Raw genomic sequence first — 18,376 nt, 5'->3', positions numbered from 1 at the left:
TGTCGGGGTAACAATGGTTTATGGACCTTAACGATGAATTTCAGAATGTTTGCTCCAGTTACTGTGGTTTCCAAACGCACAGTATACGGAAAAACCCCCAAGCAGCGCCAGGTATTACCAGTAGTATATGATAATAGTCAGGGTAAAAAAGCGAGATATGGGGGAGGGTTAAAATTTTAAATTACATTTCTTCCACAAAGCTGGTGGAATTTTTGGTCAAAGAAATGATCAGACAGATTTGATGGAACAACACTTGAGAGTTGAAATAATTTTTAATAGGAACAATTAATGCTATAAGCCAGGGGTTTTCAAACTGTGCGCCTCCAACCTTTGTTCCGGGACGCCTTGAAGCAGCAGCCCTACAAAGGCTTTTTGAAGAGATTCTTTGTTAAACCGCTCTGAGAAGCCCCTGCTGGAAGTTTTCAAAGCCTTTCACACAACTTTACCACAATGAAATATGTGGGTAGAAAAAAGAAGTGTAGTAAGGAGAGAATTTATAGATTCTGACAAAATTTAAACTTCAGATAAAACCTTTATTGAGCGGAATCTCCCTGAAATACAGCTGGCATAAAATAGAAATTTTTGTACAAGTCAAAATAAATTATTTCTTTTTCTTTCCCTTGCTCTTCCCAGTTGAGGATTTTGATTCCATGCCAGCTTCATGTCGAATAGCTTCCTCTAGCGACTGGTTGAAAGAACTTTGAATTGCCTGTGAATACAAATATTTTAAGTTAATTTAAAGTATGTCGCACACAGTTTTTTTTTCACATTGGTCAAAAAGTTCTCATCATGGTCAAACATATTTTAGATTGAAAGAAAGGAAATGCCTGATGATAGTCAGATTATTGATGTCACACATCAATCATCCTTCAATTTCTCACTAATACTCACTGAAATTAAACTCAAAATACTAGACTGGACATTCCGCAACCCCCTCCCCCTCCTGGTGAACTTTTTGAAAAGGAGTATTAACCCGTAATGATTTTGTGAAAGAATAATGAATTCTCATGGGGAGTATTAGTGTTGCTCTGTGAATGTACATACATGTACAGGGATAAGTCTTAATTCTGTCTTTATCTCATCTATCATTCATCATAGAGGCATGGTTTGAATTTTAAAAATGTGTTAAAAAGTCACCCTGTAGTTTTAAGAGTAAAAATGCAGTATCACAATAAAAAAATCTAACTTTCTATATGGTCCCTCCATCCTTCCAATGAGGCTTTCCACATAGATGTTCTAATCATCATCACTTGGAGGGACAGGTACAGGATAATGCTCATAGAAATCAATGTTAAAATTGCTGATTTTACTTTATAAATGCAGAGATTTACTAGTTTTCCACTACATCAACAGTTTTAAAAACTGAATTTAATTCTTGGTTTCAAAAACTTTGAGTTCGCTGAGAAATTTAAAGCCCAGAAAATTAAATATAAAATAATTAGTGGGACTCTTTTCTGAGTTGGAATATCCATGCAATAACATTGATTTCAACTTTTTGGTTATATCTTCTCAGGCATAAAAATGAAAGTTAATGCCTCTTTTTGTCTTACATTCAACTGCATCAATTCATATAGTTCAATTCAGTTTTTTTTAATCAATATAATGACTCGTAAATTACAACGAAATAATTCAACACCCTTAATTGGACAGAGAGATAACTTGAACTTCAAAAAAACAAAAGTTTAAAAATATTTAGCGTCCATCACAATAAAAAGAAATAATAATGTACCCTATGAAATTTTATAGAATAAGTGAAAGGCGATATTGGCTAGATGGTTAAATCATTACATTCTGTATTAATTACAAAACAGTAGCTGGTTCAAAAGGAAATTTTTCTAGACATCTCAAAGACACTCTCAAAAATGTGCATGGGAATCGCTAGGTCCAATTCATTACTCTTCATCAAAAAGTTCATTTAAGACATTTTTTTAATGGCACCAGGAAAAGAACGACCTTGAACTCAGCTTATGGAAGAACCAAAGCATTCACATGCGTGAGTTGAGAGCACAAGTTCACTTTATAAAAGAAGTGGGATCCACGAGTCCCTCTGTAAACTAAATGCAGTCAATTAATGAAACAAAATTACCTTTTGCAGTTTCTTTTTCTTTTCTATTTCAGGCTTCTTCTTCTTGATACCTCCTAATCATGATAAGACATAAAAAACCGTTTTCACACAGTGGACTTTGTACAACACAAAACTGAATATTGTCAGTTTATAATCAAAATGAACAGTGTATTGCAAAATAGAAGTGATTATTAAATAATATAATTGACCCAATGTAATTATAATCAAAAACTTGAAAACGTGTGTGTGTGTGATAATTCCATATAACTACAACTTCTGTACCGTATATGCTTCTCATAAGCATTCCCCCTGGAAAATTTCCAACAAATTTGTTACATGCAGGAATATGCTACATGTGTATATATGCTTCACTCCACTGTATTTATATTGTCAGAGTTATGTTTGTTTTATGTTACATCTGTGCTGGCATCTATCCTCCATATTTTGAAGAGAAAATGGCAAATGCCTGAATTTTCTTATGGCGCAGTGGTTCCCAACCTTTTTCAGGCCATGCCCCCCCTAAGCATCTCAGATGCCCTCCTTCCCCACCCTCAGAACTAAAACTAAAACTTTTGTTGGGAGAAGTAATCACCCCCCCCCCCTCCATGAATAGATAATTGCTATAAAGTGTAAAACTTTATAGCAATGCCACCAAGTTTTGAGTTTTACATAATAAAAACGAATATTTTTTGCTTTTTGCATCCTTTTAAATTTCGTAACCCGGGAACCTTTCCACTAGTTCTTTCTCTCTCCCCTTGTAATTCAAAAAGTAAACTCCTTTTCACGTTGAGGAAGCCAAAAAAAAGGTCATTTACTTAGAAGCATTGTTTCTTAACCAGGGATTCTATGAGCTTGGATGAGAAAACAATTTACAATGAAACCCCCACTACGACGATACACGATATATCTGCTCTGCAATAGTATTTTTTCAAGGCTTGTTTGGAAATGCATGCGGAAGTATTTTAAACTATTCCTCTCGATATAACACAATAAGTCCTCTACAGCGATATTTTTCTCCCTCCGCAGAGTATCGTTATATCAAGGTTACACTATAATGAATAGTGTAGGCAGGTTTTCATGGGCAGAGTTTATAAGAGTATCCATATTTTCGGGCTATTATGCTTTGTTCAAGTCTTTCTATCAGCAGATGCTTCATCCACCACTGCGATGGACATCATCGCTGATGGCGATGGTGACAAAACGACCATCAACTATCAATGTCATCAATACGTCACTTGTTCCATGTGACAAATACGATACAGATCTCACTGCTTCTCCAGCCGAAACACCAGTAAAGCATGATCTCCTGATGTTTTGTCTTCTTGATTGCTATTACCTGCACTCACGATGTCCATCTCAGTGGTGGACAAAACATCTGCTGATAAAGAACCTCGAGCACAATATAACAGCCCAAAAATTAAGGGGAATCGATCCTACTTCATCTTACTGGTACTTGTCTGCGAAACACAAAATGTTGAGAACCACTGGTCAAACCCCTTCCAGAGAAAACATTAAAAGAAAAAAATAAGGCATTAGTTTATTGTTTAAAAAAATTGAACTGATATAAAAATTGTGGTTATTCTGAAAAGTTCCAAGTCTTCACATAAAAACTGATTCGCAAATTGCCCCACTTTAGAAATCACTGATTTAATGTATCGTGCTGAAAGTCGTGTGAAGCCTGCTCTACGACACAAGATTTTTTTTCAAATGGAAGACTGGCTCGCATCCATGCCTTGATAATACAGTCGAATACCGTTTTAATGAATGCCGTTATAGCGAAAATCTCGTTTTAACGAACACTTTTCTAATCCCCCAAATAAGTTTACGTAGGAGAAATGCAAATACCTTGAATTCCTTTATAACAAAATTTCGTTATAACGAAGTGATTTCTCTGGTCTCTTGGAGTTCATTATAACGGGATTCGACTGTATTCTAACTGCAAATAAGAAACAAATGTCTGTGTCTATGGATGGCCCTTCGAATTTTAAAGGCTTGTGAATTCCCTTTATTTCTACATTCAGTTGTTCATGGATTTCTTTTTTTTTCAGCCAAGTGTCCTCTAATTTATTTTTTCCTTTAATTAAATTGTTTTATAATCAATGGCACTCATGCTTGAACTCAAAACATTCACAAGCGAAATGCAGCTTCTCCCTCCCAATTTTAAATATTAAGTAGGCTAGTCTCACAACAAACAGGCGCTTTTAAGCAAGCTGTATTTCCTTATGATTGCAGCTTCGAAATTTTTATCGTATGTGATTAATAAAGTTAAGTAAATATTAAAAATATTATTCGACGTTGTATTACAAATATAAAAGATATATGAGAATATTTTAAACATAGTATTTACGATTTGACTTTTTACATGTTTATTTTAATTCAAAATGACTGATTTAACAAATCATGACGAAAAATTAACCTTTCTTCCTTGGAGCTTTAGAAGGTTTCGATATTTGAGGTTTTTGCATCTTCACTTTCAGTTTTCCTTGAGGCATGACGGAAGCAAAACAATAACCACGTGAAAAAAATGCGCTTGATTATTCAGTATCGGACGGTCTTAACCCATCTTTTTAAATCCCGTTAAATATGGGAATACTAATACGGGACGTATGGTCATATCATTCATCAGAGATCTCGTGTGGATTGATCATCACAAGCATCAAACACTACTGTTTATATTACTTGTATCAGTGGATTGTTTAATATCCGAGAAGATATTTATTGATATAAAAAGGTCATTTTTTTTGCGGAGATTAAATATCGAGAATCGCTTGTTTCTAGGTGATGGGATTCGATTGACGAATTGGGAGTTCCTATTTTGTCGGGGGAAAAAGAAACTGTTCGTTTTTTTTCCTTCTTTGTTTTTTTCTGTTTTGGGGGTATTTTCTGTTTGAAAAAGCTGAGTTATGAGCACCGTTGAAGAAGTCCACAAAGACGACGCCGATTTGGAAAGCTCAACCGATGTAAAGCCGATAGGGAATGAAATCGGCGAGATGGAGGACATTCCGGTCAAGCTGTCCGATGAAGATGACAAAACTCATCCAGTCGTGATGAACGGAGATGTGGGATGCGACCAGCTGCTGGATGAAAATATCGCCAGTGACGTCATCGGCGACGTCGGTGTCGAGAGCTCTTCAGACGACAGCGAAACCGAAACGAACGTCGAGTTGTTCACAACGGCCCAAACCGAGAAGATCAAGCTCGTCGAAGACGTCCTTTCAACATGCAACATAGGCCAGCTGAGGAAACTCGCGATCAGTGACTACGGCCTCGTCAGTGACGATCTCAGGAGGAAGATATGGCCACTGTTGGTCGGCGTTGATCTGTCCGAAAAGTCACCGCAGCCCTCTCAAGAAGCTATCGAGAACCACCCGTACTACCAACAGGTCCTCTTAGACGTCAACAGGTCCCTGAAACGTTTCCCGCCCAGCATTAAGGAGCACCGGAGGTTGGCCATGCAAGATCAGCTTGTTCACCTGATAATGCGCATACTCGTGAAGCATCCCGGTTTGCATTACTATCAGGGTTACCACGATATATGTGTCACGTTCCTATTAGTACTCGGCGAAGAAACTTCCTTCCATGTCGTCGACAGGTTGTCTACCACCCACTTGAATGCCTTCATGCAAAAGAGTATGGAACCGACTGTGGAAATGTTAAACTATATATACCCGATAATTGAGAAAGAGAATCGAGAGCTCTGTGAGTTCCTGGAGAAATCGGAGGTTGGAGTCATGTTTGCCCTGAGCTGGCTCATCACGTGGTTCGGTCACGTCCTACAGAAGTATTCGGATGTTGTGCGGTTGTTTGATTTCTTCTTGGTCTCTAGCCACTGGATGCCTGTTTACTTATCCGCAGCCATCGTGCTGCACAGGGAAGATGACATCCTCAAACAGGACTGTGATTTGGCCGCTGTTCATTCGCTGCTGCTGAAGATTCCAGACGACCTTCCTTTCGAAGTCCTCTTGGTTAAGAGCATGTTTCTGTTCAAGGTGTATCCACCGGAAGCGATGAAAGACATTGTGATCGATCAGATGCGAAGGAGGAAAGCTGCTCTCAAGCCTCGTGTCCATCGCCGTGGTAAAGGTGTGATATGCTCTGTGGTCATGGCGGTCAGAGATACTGTACCTAAGAAGAAGTTTGCGGTGTCGTTGTTCTTTGCAACAGCTGTTTTAGTGGGAGCTGTTGTTTATCAAGCATATAAAACTTGACTTTTCATTTAAACTGAACATTATTTGCACCAAATACTTTATATTATGCGTATAGAAGTCTTTTTATAAAGTTTGCGTATGGGTTAATATATTGTTTACTTAGTCATTCTTATTTCCGAAATAAATTATTTCAAGTTATAAGTATGATTTGTTTAATATGGCAAATATATGTTTCTATTATGTTCATTGTAATTGATGCTTTCAAAGATTTGTCGGAATCTATTGATTGTTATTCATTGATGGGGAGGGGAGAAATATATACATATAAAATATATTCTTTTGAATATCAGATTGAGAAAGCTCCCTGCTCACAATTAATGCTTTGTTTATTGATGTAAATGATTAAAATTGTTAATTTTTTTTTTTTTTATCCAGTGATATTATGATACGGTCCATTAATATATTTTTAATTGAGTTTTGTGAAAAAACAATTTTAGTCCTATTGTGAACACTCATTACTGCTGACTTTCAAATACCTCTATTTTTATCCCCTACAATTCGAAGCTTGTACGAAACAAAATATCTATTATAAGTATAAACAGGAAGTTTCAGACTATAGTATAAGCCAGAGGTTCTCAAACTTTTGTCTTCTGTGGCTCTCTTTGCCCTAGGGCAGCTTTTCTCGGAACTGCTGTCGTATAATCCCTGTTGGCAATTTTTTTTTTCTTCTGCAATAAAAACTTTTGAAAGCAAGACGAGAAGTTGCCAACAGTGAAATTGAGTCATACTTAAGTCTCCAACACATCAAGGAAAAAAATAATATTATGGCTGTTAAAACAAAAAAATGATGATAAAAATAAAAAACAATGATATTCTCAGACTAAATAGGGGTTCAAGATTTAAAGTATTATATCCTAGATCAGGTACAGGATTGAAAATACTAAAAGTCAGGACTTTTGTAAACAATTATCCCTTCTGATATAAATAAATATTCTCTGGAATTTTAATTTCATTTAAAAACAATAATTAGCCATATACATAAATAAAACCCGGACTTATAAATACAACAGTTAGGGTGAAAAAAGCTCTCTGTGCTTAGTCAAAAACAATCTCTGAGATTAATGAAAACATGATTGCTGGAATAAAATAAATATGAAATGTGGAAAACCTGAGAGAATCCATATGTTATCCTGAGAACAAATCACATGTTTGGAAAACAGTATGTACTATGCAACATATAACAAATGAAGAAGAAAGTTCCGAAAATGGTTGTACATCTACTAATGAATTTAATATATTTAAATGGCATGGTAAAAGGCTTATTATAATTACAGCAAACTTCAAAGGTGACATCACCTTCAGACGATAAGCAATAGTGAAAAAGCAAATAATAATAGCCAGCAGAAAAGAAAATTGTCAACCATCACCGACTAGGAAGAAAAATACTGACAGACTGGAAAGAAATTGCCAAATAAATAAGGGATTATAATATAGCTGTTCCTTTTTCTCAACTCCCTGATATGTGTGAAACTGGGCCACAAGCGATTTGATGTTTTATTCCCCCCCAACCCTGGCCTACTTAAGCAGCCCTTAACATCTCTGCATCCTGTAAGCTTTTTTCTATTCAAGATCAGGGGTCTGTCCAGCTGAAATTAGATCCATTTTCCGAACCTTTCATTAAATTCCAGATCTGCGAAATGGATCCTTTACAAAATACAAATTAACGAAACACATAATGACATTCCTGTTTCTTATGTACAAAATTAATTAGATTATTTCAATATCCATCAAATTACTTACTATTCACAGAAATAAAGATCATTTTCACAAAAATAGGGAACATTTTTACCAAAACTGGCCCTTACAAAAATAGGCTGTAAAGTCTCCTGAAGATCATCTTAGTTATCCAAAAATATAGCATTGGGAGGCATAAGGAAGTTATGGAAGCATATAGGGGTGCTGTGTGCAGATTTTGGCACCTCAGAAGCACTGCTAATGCTAAAAATTTTAAAACCTTGGTGTAGAGAATATTGTAACAGAGTGTAAAAGGTTGTAAAAAATATTATGAGTCTCAGGAATATTGTGTTATATTTTATTAGCAAAATTCATAATCTGGAATTTTTAAGAATCTGGAGCCATTCTAAGTCTGATCATTTTCAAGCAAAGTATTAAACATGAACTGTTGCGATTAGACCAAACATATTGCATGATACACAGACTATAATTTTTTCCCATGTATGATACATGAAAAATTATATTTAGCAAAGTAATCTGTTAAACGTTAATTATAATAACCATAATTGATATTAAAAACTTATATATAGTGTTCATGCTTTGTTGGTAACATTCGATACTTGTAGCTTGAATGCTAAAAATACATCAATAAAATGCAGATTATCTTTTTTCTTTACACTCAGTTACAGCTACTCCATTGCTTGACAAATCGAAAAAAAATTTAGTCGCTAACAAAATTTCATAGCCACCAAGAATTTTTTTCCCCTGACAAAATTGGTCTAAAATATAGGTTAGAGAGCAGTGGTTCCCCCAACTTTTTGAAGAGTGATCCCCCTCATGATAAGAATTTTATCAACAACCTTCCCTCTTTTTTTCAACTTCAGTTAAACTTAATCAACACAGATGGTGCTGCATTAATACTATTCTCATGTGCTTAATAAACTCTGCATTTCTTCTTTTTTTTTGAAAAACCGACATTCTGATCAAGGTATGTCAGTGCTCGATCTTGTATGTAGCAGATGCATCAATCTGTGTTTGACAACCTATGAAAGTTAAATGATTGTTGGGCTTCCTGTCATCAAAATCTGCAACTACATGATTTCGTCAAATCTCTTAATGAAAATTCTGCAGAGCTGTCTGTGAGCATGAAAAAAAAATTATTTTTTTTTCATTTACCACTTTTATCATTTACAATTTTTTTTTTTCCCCCGTTTCTAGACACCTTGTAATTTCTAATCCGTTTGTTGCGTGATTTATTTTTGACTAGTGAGTGTGCACATGGATAATAATAGGACCGTAGCATTGCCTTCTCAAGGCCCAGAGGCAGACGTTTTCTTGGGGCCCCATGAAAGACCCTTATGTAAAATAAGTGTGAAGTTTTTTGTGAGCCCACCTCATTGAGTTCGGAGCTCCGGGGTAGTGCCTTAATTGCCCCAGCTGAGTTACACACCTGAATAATAATTAGCTCAGCTAAGAGTTAAGGTGTGTTTTAGGTTTGACATACATTTATTTACGTTGCAAAAAATAAAATAAACATATTTTAATACGTTTAAATTTTAGAATATCTTTTGCGTCCCCTCCTAGCTCATTTACGTGGACCCCGCCGAAAGGGGATCATGACCCACAGTTCAGGAACATAGTAACGAGTGTTCACAGTATCTGAGAATAATATGGAAAAAAATTGTATTTGCAGATGTGGCAATTTATGCTAGTTCGGCACATGTTAAATTTTGTTTCCTGTATCACTCATGATCAATTCAGTTCCAATTCTTTTATTGGGATTTGAGAAAAAATATGAGCGTTCAGTATGTCTGTGATACTACAGTATTCCAGTCATGAAACAGAAGTCATTATTATGAAAGTTATGTCACAGAATGTGCATCAAGTTTTGCTTTTCAGCTTAGTACATGTGTATGCATGCAAAGTTCAATTATAAGGGGCTTACCTGAATTCATGGCCTGAATGGGGGTCAAGGAATGGAGGTACATACTGAATCTGCCAATACTACTAAGTCTGCCAATACTACGAATGAAGAAGATCCATGAAGTTACGCAACAGCTAGTATTCTGCTGACCATCCACTAATGCAGAAAGTGCTTAAGAGTGCAGTTGCACAAACATTCCATGATCTAGCATATATCACGTAGGATACCAAGCAGTATAGTCTTCGTTTCCTACTTTAGCATTGCCCCTCATGTATGCCTTAATAAAAAAGGTATGCCTCAGGTACACTGCCTTAAGTTAGCCTCACGTCAAGTATTTATGAGCTTTAATCTCTGTCATCAAATTTCATCTCGTGTGCAGTGAACACTAAGAATGCTGAAGTTCAACACTTTTAAGTTGTGTCACAGGCTACATTTCTGATCTCCATAATCTATACAAAGTATTGGTGGGTTCAGTGAGCACTGCCATCTCTCTCTCTTGTTCTGGCCATGAATTTGGAAACACTATGTGCAAGAAAATTTTTGTTTTTTTTTAAATGTATGTATGTATATATAATATTTGTAAATCTATGACCAAAATGTTTTTTGCCTTAAAAATTGATACAAAATGTGCAGATCAATAGCTTTAATAGTCTTCTTTCATATATTTATGCTTTAAAGCAGGGGTTCTTGAGCCAAACTCAGGTCACAGGGGCTTTCCAGATGGGTTGTACAACTCTTCTAACAGCCAGGGATTATTGAGCTATGAACCACTGCCCAAGCTTGATTCGCATTGACTTCCTAGATGAGTCGTACAACTCCACTAACATTCATGTCTTGAATTATGGGTCACGACTTATAATTCAAGACGACAGGACCTTCTGAGATGAATCATACAAATCCACTTAGACAGGCATTCTTGAGCTATGGGTCACGATCCAAACTTGATTCACAGCGGCATCCTAGATGAGTCGTACAAATCCACTTATAGTCCTGTTATAAAAGTAGTTATTGCATCACTGGTCCCATTAATTTCGTAAAACAGTCCTGTGGGTCACGAAGCTGATCTTATTGTTGATTTTGGATCGCGACTGAAAAAGGTTAAGAACCACGGCTTTAAAGCATTTTCATGTTGTAAGTAGTGTATTAACATCGCGCGCACTGAGACCTTCTGTATTTTATTTTGCAAATACATTAACCATTTTATTCTTTAGAAATAATTATATTTCAACTGAAAAAAACCTAGAATAAGAGATCTGATTGAAAAAAGTTATTTTTGTACTAAGTGTAGAGTAGGGTGTTTTTCTTAGCAGATGTCTTCACATGTACATATAAGAAGGGATTGTATCACGATTGAACGAATCTCGGCAGGTATGATTCTGCTCGTTATAAACTCTTATATGATTTATTTGTATGGGGAAACTTTGCTCATATCATTTCAATAATATTGTATGGCAACAGATATGTCTGTTGTCAAAGACAAACATCTTTTCCTTTCTCAAAATGTTTTTAGTTGGAAACACGAGATGATTAAGACAGCAATTTTTCCCAACTTCTGCAGACACCTGGGCGTTCCGTGAGTACTTTGTAAAGTATCTGCCGGATAATTTTCATTTACTACCATTGCAATGGATGGCACATTTTGTACTGTTAAATTGTAATTATTCAATTTTTATGATATGCAAATTATTAAAAAAACAAAAAAAAGATACATTTTGTAGTTTATGATAGAGTGGTGTGTCCAAATTAACCTTTTGACGCTATGAGGGGTGCGCTGAGCATTGACTTTCATTACGTGTGGACTGGGGGGGGGGGTCTGTGACACCAAAAAGGTTGGGAGACATTGAATGTACAGAGTTGCCACCTCCCCACACCTGACAGAAAGGTGTTAACTTGTATCAGACAGATGGGCCTGACCCCCCCCCCCCCTAACATTTGCCACATCTCCATAGTAACCTATAGAAATATAGGTTTGAGGCTCCTAATATTTCCAATAACTTCTTCGCATATGGTCAGTTGCATTGTAAAAAGTACAATTAAAAACTCGTTTGTGATTAATCTCTAAATTAATCAGGCATCTCCGATGGAGGGTGAAAAATATTTTCAGTGTCTTGTACCTAAGCAGGAAGCCAAATTATAACTTAGACTTACATATGTGGAAGATATTCATAGTCAGCATTAGAGGAATTTGTAGATAAATACAAGAAACATATGAGCTGATTTTTTCAAAACAGACTGGATCAAACCAGTTTAGAATAGGTTTGGTCGATAAATGTTTAATCATATTTTGATCATAGATTGGCAATAATCAGCTTCATATCACGTTTTTGTCCATTCCTGGTGTCCGTTTCTCGTCTTGATCAACCTACCAATGTCCTGCTTTTGCCTGAATCCACTGTGAAAGATGCTAATACTAAATCTGTTGATTGTAACTTGGTTATGCAAAGATTTCCTGCATCAGCAATTCAGCTGGAATCATAAGTGCCAGAACCTGAGGGTGCAGCCTATGGAATGCTCTCTGCATTCAAAAAAACTGTGACGAAATAAACTTGCCCCCCTCCCCCCAAAAATTCACAGATCCTGCATCCTCTGTGCACTCTTTAATCTTTTATGTATACAGGATGTCTGGCAACCCCCCAAATGTTTCTTCATATCGGCACTATTGGTACATCTGACTAGAATAGTAATTGCCGGAAATATTCAAGCGTAGTGGGCAAGAATTCCCTAACAAAACCATTAAGTTAAGTTTCATTTGATCAACGGAGTTGGAAACATTTTACACCCATGTTTGCTCATCTCAAGCTTTAGGTGGGATATTTTGCTTTCTGAATCAATTTTGTTTCCAGGCAATGGAATGCTGCGAGAGATTTTTCCTGCATCATTTCTACCGTTGCTGCATTTGATTGATGCCATAAAGAGCTCCTCAATGCAAAATGTTGAAAATATATTTGACTTAGTGTGGAAAAAAAGTTTACAGAAATTCTGATTGAAAAGAAAAATCTTGATGTATCCAGGAAACACAATTTTCTTTCTTCTTTTTTTGCGCAGAATATAACATATGCATTAAAACCAGGCTGATACTTTTTATACTAATGACTTGTAGCTTATCAGTATTAGAGCTCTGGGATACCGAAAGACTGTATCTTCAGGTGGCTCAATGGTGCCACTCAGACGGGATACGACGTGAAGATTGGTGACTTTGTATGCTAGTCTTCTCACTGCTCCAGTAGCTTGAATATCGTGATTACCGTAATATTTCTTGATAATCTGGAACTGAAAACTGCATTTTGTCTCCAGGATATTTAAATTTCATTAACAGCATCACCTGTGTGTGTGTGTTGGGGGGGGGGACAGGTAACTTAAGTTATCTAGTCTACTGGTTCGCAAGCTATCCGATATGGTTTCGAGTACCCCCATGCGAGGAGGCACTTATAATTCAACTGTATATATGTAATAAGTTTTTAATTGAGCTAGATAAGGGATGAGGAAGCAGTGGTTCACTAAGTATGTCAAGTGCCTTCCTTAAATCATCACCATACTTATTATAGGAAGTATTTGTGTATACTGGGTGTTTCGAAACACTTTTTTTTGCATCAATTAAGGTTTCAAGAAATTTGCAGAGCAATCCTCGAGTCTTTTGTTTTTGTTCGAAGTTTTCGCTCTGTATATCTAATGTATCCACACCGTGTTTGTAACAAAATTTTGAAGGAAAAAATTGGTTGTTTGTTTTTTTTTTGTGTACAGCAGCTTCTTCATTCATGTTATCTCAATACATTGTGTGGAACATTTCAATGACAGATATCGAGGGTAATTTCCGAAGTTATATATCTTTGGAATATTTGTTTTGATGGTATTTAGTACTCGCAACTTTGTATGTGCAATATTTCACTCAGATAAAAATTTATAAACGATTGATTTAAATTTGGCTTCAAGTTGCCTCTAAATATTGTAATGCACTAAATTGTCAAGAGAAATAAATGTATTTTTCAGTTATCTTCTTTGTAACTACAATATTTTCTTTTATTATGTTCCTTTCTGATAAATATTATATACAGGGGGTGATTCAAATTGTTTGTTTATGGGACTATGCAACCATTGACTTTAGAGAAGTATACTTTCGGAGTTGTAAAAAGTTTTCAAATTTCATGTGGTTTCTCAAAATGTCATAATTTATTTGAAGGGCTGTATGCATGAAAAAAAATAAAGAAATTAACTTTTTATGCAGTCCCAGTGTGACCACTGTGGTGGTTGAGTACACATATCAATCATTACTCAGAAACAAACATCATGTTAGGTTCACTACACATACACGCACATTCCAACATGTACCAATTCAGTAGAAGTACCGCAGAAGAATATGCACGAGGTGTATGTATGGTTTAGTAGTAGTCCCATTGTGTAAAAAAAAAACAATTAGAAAGTTGTTGCCCTGTCTCTCTTGAGGCCAACAAAAATATTTCATGTTTCTAACTGCAATGTTCCATGACATATTTGAATTCAAAAATCGGAGAAAAGTTGGGACAAAACAGCATAAACGAGGAAAGAAGCGTTATGCTGTTCTTTTCTAACTTTCCTGCGATTTTTTAATTCAAATATCTCAGCGAATACTGCACTTAGAAACGTGGAATATTTTTTCCTTTGGCCTCAAGAGAGACAGAGCAACAACTTTCTAATCACGTTTTTTGACACACTGGGACTATATGAAAAGTTAATTTCTTTATTTTTTATGTATATGACCCCCTCAAATAAATTACATTTTAAGAAACGGTTGTCAAGTCATCGGTTAATTAAAGTCAACGGTTGCAGAGATGGTCCTATGAACGAACAATTTGAACCAACCTGTGTGGGGTTTGGGGTACTATATGCTACTACTAAACCATGCACATCGTCCATATTCCTCTGCGGAACCTCTAACGCATTGGTACATGCGGAAATATGCGTGTACGTGTAGTGAAACCTGACGTGAAGTTTGCTTCTGTGTAATGCTTGTTGCCATCTGCCACCAGTTTTTCTAATAACAGAGTGAAGTGTAATGATTGAATTATTTATCGTCATATAGGTCTGTTGCTCTCTGTGGCGAGACTTTTTAATGGGGAGATCGGCTCGAAGTTGGGAACCATAGGAAACCAACTTCAACCGACTACCTCTGCGGTTACGGTGAGGTTCGAACCCGGATATATAATAAAAAAGCATTATAAAAAAAATAATATGAATATACAAGGTGTCGCCTTGAAGTGGCGACAAACTCGGGGGGGGGGTGATATTGTAAACATCAAGAGGAGCGCAATTTGCCATAGAACATGGTATCACAAACCACATTTAGTCGTAGCACGGATCGTCGTCGCTGGCACACCCGGTATCTTCGAGCGCGTCCGACAATCGTCGTTACTCCGCCGTTGCTGCCGGCTGTGCAATGACTTTTGAGGCCGGACTCGTGTAATAATTTCTCTTCGTCTACTTTCTGATATTCAACTGTGCTGCACACGCTGTGTTGTAATCATGCTGAATGAATGAACGCCAGAACTTTGCCACGGGACTTATATCCCGTTGCCGAGATCTCTTCCAACCCAGCCTCGATTATAATCATGCTGTCAAGTAAATGGTTTTTGTACTTATTTGTTTTACTTTTTTGTACTTATTATTGTACTTTATTTTGCACACCACAAGCGATGTTGTAATCACACACATACTGTCAAATAAATGTTTTATTCTGCTTATTTTATTGGCCGTTTTGTCTCACTCGATACCATGTTCTATGGAAATTTTTGTTCCTCTTGATGCCTAATATCACCCCTCTGACTTTGGCGCCACTTCAAGGCAACACCCTGTACAGTGGTAACTTGACCTATTTTGTCTTGTGAGTAATTCAAAATATTGTACAAGAGGAAGCATTTATTAAAAGTGCACTAAAGAAATTCATGAATAAAATCTAGTCGTCTTCCATTTAAGGGACAGATCATCTTTCTTAATAAAGGTAAGGAGGCTGTAATCCCCTTGTGATTCATAGCTCCATGGAATAAATGACACCTCTAAAAAAAGACGAAGGGTCTGGCCCTATGGATGTCTTTCTTCGGGAGGTTTCACTGAACGTTTCTTCTTCGTTTTGTATAAAGCTGCTTTAAATAAGTTGTAAGCTGAAAGCAACAGAATAGCTGACAATCATCTTTTGTAAGTGAAACTGCACACTTTTATTCTGGAAAATGCGCTTTACTGGTGGGACCATAAACCAGTCTATTGCTATAGAGGCAATTTTCCCCAAAGAATAAGTGAGTCGAGACCGGACTTTAACGCTTTAAGCGTAAAATTCGTGCTTTCCTTGCCAAGTTTACGCTTTTTCCAAGAATTTTATTTTCCCTGAAAATAAAGTCAATGGCTAGTTTGGTTTAAAACCGGTTATCAATTTGTTTCAGAAAACCGTCATATATAATTTCATTTTTAATGAATTCATTTTTAATTAATTGTATAACAGCAGGGGTTAGTTTTACGCCCTTTATTTCATATGAGGAAATTTTAAATACATGAGGCCGTGTATGGTTACCATCATTCATTTCCAGTTATATCCTAGATCCTCTTCTCTACGATTACCCCAGACAATTTCTACTATTCAACTTTTACGGTACCGACAAATTACAGATATCTGAAATATATGCGAAAAATGGGAGTTAGGCTGGGACCTTTGCGGCCACCTATATAACATAAAAACGAAACTATTTGTTATAATTATTTTTTAGTAAAATTGTCATTCAACCGGTTTTCCCGATTGAATAACAATTCGCACGTTAACCAAATTCTGAGACACAAAAATAAGGACGCGCACTCTTGACATCACTTCATGGGCGGAGATACGGGAAGGGCGGGGGGGGGGGGGTCGACTGATCATATGTATATACAAATTGACATCATCATTATCGTGCCCCCCCCCCCAGACTTCCAAGTGTATCTCCGCCTATGCATCACTTACATGCGCTCACAACAGATGGCACTACTATACCGACAAAGAAAATCAATAACATTCCAAGGAAAACAGAACCGTTTACAGGTCTGTGGGTGAAAAGTCCATGATAGACTCAAGAAATTAAAAAAGGCAACCAATTTACCTACTCTCTCAATGGCGATTTCCACAAAAATATTTCGCGATGGACTAAAATGTACTTCACGAGGGAAAAAGGAAAAAAAATTGTAAAATGAAAATATTTATTATTTAAAGCATAGTTTCCCAAACCTTTTATTCCATCTCAACCTTCTTCAGAATTGTTTTCTCCCATAGCCCCCCCCCCCCAATGCAAGTGAACCCATAGGATCCTACGTTAAATCCGTGGCTTCTGTCGCTCCCCAACCCATTCTATCGCCCATCCGGGCGCAATATTGCCCACTTTAGGAAACTGATTTAAAGCGATTACTCCTGTTAAAAAAAACGTGAACGTTTTTGAATTCCCATGAAAATAGTAGATAGCTTCGATGCATTTCATCACCTGACGGGCATTCCTCATTTAAGGAAAAAGTTTCGGTCCCATTGCATATAAGTTCGGGCCCTGTGCAAATATGAATTTTTGTGGGGCTATGCCCCTTATAGTCTTCTTTGAGGCAAAGGCATACACAGAAAGAGGGGGCATGTGTAGGCTTTATCTAAAATATTAAAAAGAGCCAATTTTTGTGCCCGGAAAATGTATGGGCCTTGGGCACGTGGCCCGTTTGCCCATGCGAGGAAACAGGCACTGGACATGAGGGGAGGGGTGTCCGTTACCGCGAGGTTCCATTGTATCTGCAGTTAGAATGCTGTGAAAAATTATAGTTGGAAATGATATCTGAGTACATTATTAAAACAAAAAAATTTATTTGGAAATACATATATATACAACATCGAATCACCTTTTTCTGGAATGCAGCCAATTTCACCCCCCCCCCCCTGCTTACTGATTCTTTTTCATTCCGATAATTTTATACAATGGGAACATTCCATTACATGCGCGTTTAGTTTACCGATTAAATTTTTGAGATTAAAGGTGTTTTACAAAAAAGGCAAAAATAAATTCACTGACTTTTCTTTTCAAACCGAGCACAACTCAGGTCTATCGCCATCTGGGAGCAATTTACTATTTAGTGAATTGTGCCGGAAATGTAAGTGTGTGTGACCCTAACAGTCTGAGTGCGTATCTAGTGTCGTGCTTGATTTTTCAGTGCTGCCACCTATATTTCAGAAGTGAAGTGTAATGATTAAATTACATTTGTACCGTTTGTAGGTCTGTGTGAAGAGACTTTTCAATGGGGGGATTGGCCCCCACCTTCTTAAATACGCATAACACGGTGTCAGGATAGATTTCTGTTATGGGTGTTGATTTCAAAGGGTTTTCTTATACATAACTAAGCTGGCCATATTTCTCAATATCACTAGATCTAGGAAATCGAGATCGAAAATCACCAGTTGTCGCTAAAAATGAACTTAAAGAAACGTTGCCAATCATCGCTAAACTCACTGAAAAATCGTCAAAGGCAAGAAATGGAGCTCTA

At 36.7% G+C, this 18,376-nt stretch overlaps 1 protein-coding gene and 1 long non-coding RNA gene across 2 annotated transcripts; one reads left to right on the top strand and one right to left on the bottom strand.

Annotated features, from left to right (window-relative positions):
- Nucleotides 1-512: 512 nt before the first annotated feature.
- LOC149076457 (uncharacterized) lies at nt 513-4,658 on the bottom strand. Its single transcript, XR_016194216.1, has 3 exons — nt 4,482-4,658; nt 2,087-2,139; nt 513-709 (listed from the first exon to the last, which is right to left on the bottom strand). It is a non-coding gene; the product is annotated as an uncharacterized LOC149076457 (long non-coding RNA).
- Nucleotides 4,659-4,736: 78 nt separating this feature from the next.
- LOC149076456 (TBC1 domain family member 20) lies at nt 4,737-13,861 on the top strand. The gene has a single exon (XM_089244026.1). It carries the CDS (start codon nt 4,969-4,971, stop codon nt 6,271-6,273), a length of 1,305 nt encoding a protein of 434 aa, XP_089100152.1. The 5' UTR covers nt 4,737-4,968; the 3' UTR covers nt 6,274-13,861.
- Nucleotides 13,862-18,376: the final 4,515 nt, after the last annotated feature.

This window comes from Pholcus phalangioides, unplaced genomic scaffold (assembly GCF_987345545.1).
Source record: "Pholcus phalangioides strain wild (caught in Gottingen) unplaced genomic scaffold, Ppha-v1.0 ptg000015l_1, whole genome shotgun sequence".
Taxonomy (NCBI): domain Eukaryota; kingdom Metazoa; phylum Arthropoda; class Arachnida; order Araneae; family Pholcidae; genus Pholcus; species Pholcus phalangioides.
Note: the sequence above shows the minus strand (reverse complement) of the source record. Positions and strands in the feature narration are given on the sequence as shown.